Genomic DNA, 10,552 nt, shown 5'->3' with positions numbered 1-10,552 from the left:
CTGGCCTCCATGCTGATGGCACGTTAAAAAACACCATTTAAGTGTGATCGTTACCTGCGTCACCTTACTAGCACCTGTGCTGGTGGCACATGAAAAACATTCGAAGCGAGGTTGTTGCCAGTGCCGCTGGACTGGCTCCTGTGCAGGTGGCACATAAAAAGCACCATCTGAGCGTGGCCATTGTCAGTACCACTTGATTGGCCCTTGTGCCAGTGGCACGCAAAAGCACCCGCTACACTCTCGGAGTGGTTGGAGTTGGGAAGGGCATCCAGCTGTAGAAACTCTGCCAGTTCGGATTGGAGCCTGGTGCAGCCATCTGGTTCACCAGACCTCAGTCAAATCATCTAACCCATGGAAAGCGGACGTTAAACGATGATGATGTCATAGATATATGTGAACGCAAACTTGTCCATATACAAAGAGATTCATAGTGTGTTAGTTGAGCAGAATTACCTCTTGGTTTCTAGTCGAAACCACCTTTGGCTTTGTGGTACAAATGTCTTGTTTTCAAAAGTTTTGAATTAATAATCATCTACCAAACCTTAGTCACAATTTATGTTCCTAACACTAGCTTAATGATAACTGATTTTACTAAATTCTTTGTTACATTTAAAATTAATTGAAAGAAACACAGAGCATCTCAACAGAAATATGGTAACAAAAGTGTTAAAATATATAATAGAGAAACAATTCTTAACCTTTTTGATACCAACCTGGCAGAAATTGCCACTGGCTCTGTAGTACAAATGTCTTCTTTTCATAAGTTCTTAATTGAAATCTTCCACCAAACATTAGTCACAATTTATGTTCCTAACACTAGCTTAATGATAGCTAAGTGATTCTACTAAATTCTTTGTTATATTTAAAGTAATTGAAACAAACACAGAACATCTCAACAGAAATATGATAATGAAAGAGTTAATTGCTGAATAATTTGCTATCTCTCCAATTGACTTTCTCCTGTTACAGAAGAATTAGTTTCCATGCTCGCATTTTTAGCATATATATGAGAAAGAGGTTGATACACACACACACATATGCACACACACACACATATATACACATACATACATAGCAGCTACATGCAAGCATGCCTGTGTGGTAAGAAGTTCAACCACATGGTTCTGGGTTCAGTCCCAGTGTGTGGCACCTTGGCTAAGTGTCTTCTATTATAGACTTAGGTCGACCAAAGCCTTGTGAGTGAATTTAGATGGAAACTGAAAGAAGCCTGTCATATGTATATATCTGTATGTCTTTGCATCTGTGTTTGTCCTCAACTACCACTTGGCAACCAATGTTCGTTTATTATACATCCCCGTGAATTAGTGGTTCAGCAAAAGAGACTAATAGAACAAGTATCAGGACAATTCATTTGACTAAAACTTCTTCAAGGCATTGCTCCAGCATGGCCACTGTCTAATGGCTAACAAGTAAAAGATAAGAATATAAATATGCTCATATTCCTACACATACATATATGCATGCATATACACACATGCATACATGCACATATATAAATTAGTCGGTGACACAAAATGTCTGTAATTCTCTTGTCATCTTCTTTGCTTTTTTTTCTTCTAGGCAATAAGAATGTTGTAACCCGAGAGCATCTTGACCGCTTGAAAAATGGCTGTATTGTGTGTAATATGGGCCATTCCAACACAGAAATTGATGTGGTATGTTGGCAATAGTATATTACATTCTTGTTTTAAAGTCAAAGGAAGCTCATGTCTGAAACCTGATAAATATATTATATTATTATTTTTTTTTTTCTAGTTATTTGTTTATGAGGATTTAGCCTAAACAGCAAACAATGGAGATATTTAGAGTAAAAATCTCAGTAACTTCCAACAAAGGTAGATTATATTGAAGAAGTTGTTCGTATTTCTTGTGGAATTCATAGGAATGGTTTTTCTTTAGAAATTGAATAATTATGATATATGAATATTTTTAAGCTATTTAATTCTTATATTTAATGGCATATAATATGCACTGTCTTCCTAAAAAAAAAAAATTTATTTCAAAACACTCGCTCAGGTCCTATATACGAATCTGGACTTCTGTTGTTTTTCATAAACCACTTTTGCTGAAAATGCACTGCTGTGACTGAGGTGCTTCTTATATGCTTGTGCATCTTTTAGGCCAGTTTAAGTACTGAATCAGTGCTTCTCAACCACTTATTGCCTATAAACCCCTGTAGTTCTTACTTCATTCTCTTGTCCCTGTTCAATGTATATAAAAAAAATCCTACTGTATTTAAAAGACTAAATATTATTAGGAATTGTATTAAAAAAATTGTTAAAAACATTTCATGTATTGTAGAAAAAAAAGCAAAATCTTACATGGACCCTGGTTGAGAATCACTATGCCAAGGGTTTAAGGACTGGTTCATGTGACATGAGGACTTGTGTGTATGTATGTATATATATATATATATATATATATAATATATATATATATACACATACATACACACACACCATATGTGCATACATATATGTGTACATACACACACATGTATACAATGTAAAGTATGACTGGATAAATCAACCAACTGTTATTGAACAGAGGTACTTGGTTTCTCTCTGGTAACCGATTATCATCATTGTTTAACTTTCACCTTCCATACTGGCAAGGGTGGGATGGTTTGACAAGAGCCAGCCAAGCAGAAGCCTGCACCAGACTTCTGTAGCTGTTTTGGCAGGACTTTTGTATGCCCTTCCTAACACCAACCACTCAGCAGAGTGGACTTAGTGCTTTTTACATGGCACAAGCACAGGCGAGGTCAGTTTTGGCAAGGTTTTTACGACTGGATGCACTTCCTAACACCAACCACTCAGCAGAGTGGACTTAGTGCTTTTTACATGGCACAAGCACAGGTGAGGTTTGTTTTGGCAAGGTTTTTACAGTGGGATGCCCTTCCTAACACGAACCACTCAGCAGAGTGGACTTAGTGCTTTTTACATGGCACAAGCACAGGTGAGGTCAGTTGTGGCAAGGTTTTTACAGCTGGATGTCCTTCCAAGTTCCAACCACTTTACAGTGTGGACCAGGTGATTTTAAGTGGCACCTGCACTGACAGGTTCATCAAGTTCTTGCAAGACTAAAAAAAAATCTCTTTTTTTAGAGGGGAGGGGGCATTAGAGTAGGTGATCTTGTATTAGACAAGAAAAATAGTATAAAACTTAGTCCAAGCATGATTGTCCTGTTAATGTCCTTCTTGAAGACAAGCGTGTTGAATAAGTGAAAAATATAGAAATTGCTTAATAGCAAATGTAATTATTGTCAATTTTTTATTTTCTTCCAGGGTAGCCTGCATACCCCAGAGCTAACATGGGAAAAAGTACGCTCACAAGTGGATCACATCATTTGGCCTGATGGAAAACGTATTGTATTGTTGGCTGAGGTAAGGAGAAATTATTTGGTGTCTATAAATATACACTCTCGTCTTTGTTAGGAGATGGTTGGCTCCACTGAGTTGCTTTAACTGAAATTTCTTGTATAGGCACAGGTGTGCTGGTGTGGTTGAGAAGTTTGCTTCACAACCGTGGGGTGTCAGGTTAAGTCTCAGTATATATATATATAAAAATAAAACAAAATGGGACATGAACACAAAACATCTGGACAGGTAGGTGACACAAAAAAGGGACAACAAAACATCCAGATAGACGATACAAAGAAAACAAGGACAGGCCATTCAAAGTTTTCTTTCCTCAGTCAAGCACCAGATTATTCTCGCAATTTCAGCTGATTATACTTGAGATTGTTCCAATCTGGCCAGCCCCAAGGAAAAACTAAGCTAAGAGCATTAGATTCCTTGGAAGAAAGCAGCGAATGTATACAAAAACAAGGACAGGAAAAAATGGATAATTTTACACTATGTTCCCCTTTTCAACCAGGGGAAATGTTGGCCTATTCATCTAGCCAGCACAGTGGCATATTTCAAAGGGTAAGAACAATGCAAAATGCATTGCAACCAGTGATGTGCAACATCTGATAGTCACATTATATATATATATATATAATGTGTGTTATATATATAATGTGTGTGTATGTATATATAATCATCATTTAATGTCCACTTTCCATGCTGGCATGGATCAGATAGTTTGACTGGAACTGGTAAGCCGGAGAGCTGCACAAAGTCCCATTCTGATTTGGTAAGGTTCCCTATGGCTGGATGCCCTTCTTAACACTTTTTACGTGGCACCTGGCACAGGTGCCATTTACATGACACCGGCAACGGCCACAGCTATGATTTCACTTGGTTTGATGAGTCTTCTCAAATACAGCATATTGCCAAAGACCTCAGTCACTTGTCATCACATCCACACACACACACACACACATATACATTAGAATCAGTTACCAATAGGTACAGTATATTCTTATTGAAGAGGGCATAAGAAGAATAGGAGCAAACATTATAGTGTGAGAGGAGTACAACTTTGTAGAAATGGTAAAGTATATAAAAGGGAAAAAAATATATATATAGACATATATAGATTTCATATGTTGCCTTCCAAGATTCAGGTTATTTTATCCGATGGGTATAGTCATTCTTAGAATGAGTTTTTTAGGGAAGGTGGGTTCAGGCAGTGGTTTGTATTCTGCCTACATATAAATACGTGATATGTTTACATTTGTGGGTTTGAGAGTATGGTCCACATTTAGGATGGCAGCTAAAGAGAGTATGGCACCATTTGGTGGCCAAAGCATGATGTTCATGTTCGTTGTTTTTCGATCAACAAGTTTCTGAATCCTTGTGTGCAGTGGGGAGGTGGACATGGTGAGTCCTGTATAAGATATATATATATATCTATTATATAAAATCTGGTCTGTCTGTCTGTGTGTGTGTCTTCTAGGATCTCGGGCATCCTCCATCCGATTGCACTGAAATTTGATATGTAGATACCGACAGTATCAGGGCGTGTATAAGTCTTGAAAAAATTACAAAAATCGATTCCAGGTGAGAATGCAATCGATAAAGCTGTGGGAACGTGCATTTGTAAAATTGTTTTTCTTGGAATAGAAAAAAAGTCTATCCTTATTTCTTCTTTTACTGGTGTCTCAAATTTAGGTTAAATCAGTGTTTCTCAAAGGGACAGTCGGACAAATTGTTTTGAAAAAATTGGGATTAAATATTTGACAACTCAGCACCGTCCATTGGACGTGGGGGTGCGTTTTGCTCGTATAATATATATGACAGTCTTTCACACCATTTCTGTCCATGAAATTGACTCCCATTGTATTGGTCAGTCAGAAGCTCTTATAGAACAACACTTGCTCTAGATGCCATGCAATGGAACTGAACCTAAAACAATGAGGCTGCAAAGCAAGCTTCTTAACCACACAGCCATGCCTGCACCTATACACTATTAATTGTCCATTATGAAATCTTAAGAGAATTATTTTCTCCACTGTTATTCAATTACGTTGTCTTTTTTACTCAAGCATCTCTCAGTTTAGCCTTCTGCATCTCCTTGTAGTTTTGAGGTTGTAACTGACTGCCGTAACGCTTTTCAGAAACTTGTTTTATAATGTAAATGACTCATCCCTTGGCAGAGAAATGGCAATTTAACCGTTGATGGTTCCTTATATAAAATAAGCACTAAATGGTGTATTCTCTCCTTGTTCATTGATAAGCTGTTCAGAAACAAGTCTTAAAAGTAATTCCAGTCATCAAAGGAGAAAATGTTCATCTTTTAAAAAAACAAAACTGTACAGTTTTTTTGTTTTTCTTGTTCTGAATTTTTAAACATGGAAGCCAGGATTAATGAAATTATTTCCTTTTAATCCACGAATATCCTCAGAAAGCTCCAAACAGATACCTTGGAAACATTAAACATTTGCTATCCAGAAATTTTGTGCCTCAAACACTTCTGAAAAGAGAGTCAAGCAGAAATCCATCAGCCAGCTGATAGAAAGACACAAGTGAAGATAGGTGGACTATATGTTGAGAAGATCAAGGGAATACTTGGTGAGGCATTCCTTGAATTGGAATCCAGCGAGGAAAAGAAGTCGGCTCATCTGAAGATCACCTGAGAAAGAATGACAAAAGAGGAATCAAAGATGACAGGATTTATACATGGAACCAAGTGTAACAGGAAAGTACTGGATGAAGGCATTGAGAAACTGCTGTAAGGAATACCAGAAAAATCTTCCACACAGAGTCCAAACAAGCCATGATGACATCAATGACACAGTGTAAATTTATATATATATATGTGTGTGTGTGTATATATATGTATATATAAATAAATTTACATGCAAGCGTGATTGTGTTATGGAGAAGGTTGCTTCTGAACTACATGGCTTCAATGTTCAGTTCCACTACTTGGCACTTTGGGAAAGTGGATTTGGTAGATAGAAACTGAAAGAAGCCCATTGTGTATGTATATATATATATATATATATAGGTATGAGTGTTTGTTTCTTGTCTTGATATCACATGATAGTTGTAAATGATTGTCAGGGTCATAGAAACAGTGAACAGCATCGTTTTCATTCAATATTCTGCAAAAAAAAAAAAAAGTTTGGTTGCAGGGAAATTTTTCCTTCACTTGGAAACAAGTGAGTATGGAAAAGTTGGCATTAGAAGGATTATGAGTTATATATATATATCAGTGGTGACTCCGGTACTCAAGCTGACTTAATTTCTACCAATATTGACTTCAGGTATGTAATTTCAGCCAATAACCTGGGCTCCTTTATTGAGCCTGGTTGCAGTTCATTTATTATCATTCAGCATCTGGCAGTCGTCTTAGATGTGCCCTGTGTCAAAAGATATCATTTGTAGCAGACATTCTCTCTATATGAATGAACCTGGTAGGTGTAAAAAAACTAACTGGCACTCTTGTCAAGAATACAGGCAAGAGTCCGATCACTGATGTTTGTTGTGCACTCCTGTTGTTATTCTGTGCGTTTGTGTGTAAAGATCAGTTGTGTTTTGCGGAGTTGCTTAATTCTTACCTTTATCTTATAAATGGCTAGTTATAAAAAAAGCCATTTCAGGCTAGAAATATAGCGGAAAGACATGAAATTCTTTGAGCAGGTATGTGTCTTATGCAAAGTCTCTGATGAGCCTGAGTGACACTGATGACCTGGAGTCGCCTCTGATATATATATACGCACACACACACACATATATAATTTAGTAAACATATATATAAGTTAAAATAATGGTCATTACATATAATTCCTTTATTATAGCAAATTTGGCTTACAGCTGTTTCCAGCAGTCATTGTAGATAAGTTTACTGTTGGTCTATTGATCAATTGAGGTAAATTGAAGGACCGAATAAAACTAACGATACCTTCATCAGAGCCATTGCTGGAAATGTATATATTTGTCTAATATTGGGCTTGCACCTATGACCCAGAAATTAAGTCTCATGTTCTACTTACTAAGTAATTAGCACTACAACATTGTAGCCCTTTGGTACCATTTGCTTGACACCTGGAAATGGAATGAATTGCCAGTTCGGGACACAGATGCAAATAGTGTGAAGTCTATTTGTTGAATCTGCTGTGGCAATAGACTTCACACCATTTGCATCTATATCCCAGATCAGCAATTCACTCCATTTCGAGGTGTTGAATAGCAAAATATCAATATCTATCATTCTTACTCTCTTTGGGGGTGATTTGTCTCACCTGGTCTGGAACATTCAGTGTCCTTTATCACTTGGCATCATGTAGGAAGCTTTCCCAGAACACTATGGTATGGTAAGCTGGCATAGAAATAAAGGATTTTGTGGGGGTTTTCTTTACATACAAAATAAAATAAATCTTGTTGTAAATAATAAATTTCTTGTTTTTTTTTCATTGGAGGTGTTCTTTAAATTTTGATCTGAAAAAAAAATGCAGTAAGTTGTGTTTTGATGTAGAAGAATTATATAAAATTATGTAAATTATTGATTTGGTGTTCTGCCAGCAGAGTTCTTTAAGGACTGTAGAATGACCTGTTATTGATGCCAAGTGGCATTGTGCCATACTGAGTGTAAGTTTTGATGGAATAAAGGCCAGTCTACTTAAGTTCTGCTATTTTGAAATACATTAAATGGTTCTTTGAAAAAAAAAAGTTAATGGACTACATTTTTAATTCATTAAAGTATAGTCTCCTGTTTGGTTATTGAGCATTGAACATTCTTCTTCAATTTGCTTCTATTGAAATGTCCCTAAGTGATTGTACTGACTGAAGCCATGTGGGATGGATTTGGGAGATGGAAACTGAGAGAAGCCTAATTGTGTGTCTGTGTGTGTTCTGTATTTGCAGTTTCCCTAAAAATCACTGAGCTATGGTCAGTGGGGTTGCTGTTGACTTCAGACCTTTGAAAATGTGTGTAATAAAATATGCCTTACTTAACGCATTCGTGCTGAAATTTTTCTAGTGAATGAAATTGCCTGAAAATTCACAGATACTAGTATTTTGACCTAAATAACAACTGAAAAAAAGAATTTCATTGGAATCCGTTTAATACAGAGTGCATATGTGTTAAGAACATGTTTCATTCTTTGATACAGATAAAACACAAATCACAATTTTTATCAAGTATTTGTTTTATACCCTTATAAATTAAGGGTCAGTGTAAACAGACAGTCGGCATGAATGGGTTAAAAAATGAGAGTTAGTGACAAGAAAAGTTTCCTATTGTAAAACACTGCCTCTCTAATTTATTCAGCTAAACCATGCTAGCATGGAAATGAAATTCTGTCAGTGTGCATCTGGAACTGAGACCAAATATGAATAATTGTCTTTAGCAATATTAACCCCTTAGTGTTCAGATTACTTAGTAAAATGTAATACATTTTTATTCACATTTAAGGAAAAAATTAATCATGCATTGTCTTGTGGCTTTAAGATTTAAATGATATGGTTATTAATTTTTAGAATAACATTGTAGGCTAGGTGTAAGAGGTCATATCTGGCCAGTTTGAACATAAAACAGGTAGAATATTTGGGTCTGATATAGCTGGTTTAAATGCTAAGTGATTAAACCTTATCTTAAGTGTTCAGTGCTATTTCATAATTTAGATTTGTTCTTTTGACAATTAGGCACAGGTTTGGCTCTGTGGTTGATAATAAGCTTGCTTCCCAACCATGAAGTCTTGGATTCAATCCCACTTCACAGCACTTTGGTTAGTGTCTTCTACTGTAGCTATTTCAATTCCCATGCACAAATTGCACAGTAATCAGATGGACTTGTGTAGCATATTGTACCAGATCGAGTAATCATTCAGGTTCAAATATAAGTCCATCCTATTACTGCTGTATCTAAGCATGAAACTTGAAGTAGCTCACATGCAATCTTGTATTAAATGGCATTTACCTCTCACTGAATTTGATTTTTTCTTCTGATCTTATTGACAAAGAAACAGTGCTATATACATGCACACACGCAGTACCAAAGTGATAAGAGACTGCCTACATGATCTTTTCCTCAGATATTCAATTAAATATTCTGTTTTTATTTTCAGGGTCGATTGGTTAACTTAAGCTGCTCAAGTGTACCATCATTTGTGGTGTCTATAACTGCCTCAACACAGGTTAGTACATCATCGCTTTTTTCTTCGTCATATCACAGCCACACCGTTGTATGTCTTTGTCTTGAGTCTTACATGTAATTATGATAGCTTCAAGCCAATTCTAGATAGCTAATTTCTTAAGCAGAAAAGAATATGCTTGCAAAACATGTTAAATACACTTATTTGTATTCGTAAAGATTGGTTCAGTCTTCTTCACAGTTCCTCATTTGTTTCATGTTCTTTTTCACAGGCACTTGCTTTAATAGAGCTTTACAATGCTCCTTCTGGGCGGTACAAAGATGATGTCTACCTCCTGCCAAAGAAAATGGGTCAGTATTTTCAATTCACCTTTTTATTTCTATTTCAGTTTATTTTTAGATTTGGTCTTGAGTCCTCCCCACTCACACACACATGCAAACCTTATATATGTTGCCTCTCCTCCACCTTTTTTTAAATTTCTGAGTGTTTAAACAATTAGACTTAATCCACTGTTAACTGGTCCTTGAGTTCCTTTAGAGAGATTTTGTTAGGCCGTTTGCTAGCCTCCTTTGGCCCCTGTGCCGGTGGTATGTAAAAAGCACCCACTACACTCATGGAGTGGTTGGCATTAGGAAGGGCATCCAACTGTAGAAACACTGCCAGATCAGACTGGTGCAGCCTCCCGGCTTGCCAGACCCCGGTCGAATCGTCCAACCCATGCTAACATGGAAAACAGACGTTAACCGATGATGAGGATGATTGACAGTGTTTGGCATATATGTAAGAAGTTCTTACCCTCAGCAGGACTTTTTTAACCTGGTGGTTCAGCCCATAATAGGTAGACCCACCTTAGACATTTCTCCATGACCATAGCACGAGGTGGTCATCCTTAACCCTACCCTTTTTTTACCTTTTGTCACCAAGCACTGAGCCGGTGCCATGAATAAAACACCATGTGCACTAAATTCGGTGGTTTTTAGGAATGGTATCCATCTGTAGAAACCGTGCCAAAGCAGACATTTATGCATAACTCTGTTCTCTGACT

General features: G+C 36.8%; 1 protein-coding gene and 1 long non-coding RNA gene across 11 annotated transcripts in view; one reads left to right on the top strand and one right to left on the bottom strand.

Annotated features, from left to right (window-relative positions):
* Positions 1–10,013, bottom strand: part of LOC118762634 — a 17,192-nt gene extending 7,179 nt beyond the window's left edge. Inside the window, exons 1-2 of the long non-coding RNA XR_004998396.1 lie at positions 10,001–10,013; positions 2,552–2,554 (exon numbers count right to left, since the gene is read on the bottom strand). This is a non-coding gene — a long non-coding RNA (uncharacterized LOC118762634). The remainder of the gene's footprint in view (positions 1–2,551; positions 2,555–10,000) is intronic.
* The window catches only part of LOC115209078 (adenosylhomocysteinase-like 1), a 469,217-nt gene that overhangs the window by 442,724 nt on the left and 15,941 nt on the right, over positions 1–10,552 (top strand). For all 10 annotated transcript variants that reach the window (XM_029777176.2, XM_029777181.2, XM_029777177.2 and 7 more), the window contains 4 exons: positions 1,582–1,676; positions 3,308–3,406; positions 9,481–9,549; positions 9,779–9,857. In XM_029777176.2, coding sequence (XP_029633036.1) covers positions 1,582–1,676; positions 3,308–3,406; positions 9,481–9,549; positions 9,779–9,857 — 342 coding nt within the window. The remainder of the gene's footprint in view (positions 1–1,581; positions 1,677–3,307; positions 3,407–9,480; positions 9,550–9,778; positions 9,858–10,552) is intronic.

This window comes from Octopus sinensis, linkage group LG3 (genome assembly GCF_006345805.1).
Source record: "Octopus sinensis linkage group LG3, ASM634580v1, whole genome shotgun sequence".
In the NCBI taxonomy this organism is placed as follows: domain Eukaryota; kingdom Metazoa; phylum Mollusca; class Cephalopoda; order Octopoda; family Octopodidae; genus Octopus; species Octopus sinensis.
This window is presented reverse-complemented; position numbering and strand designations above follow the sequence as displayed.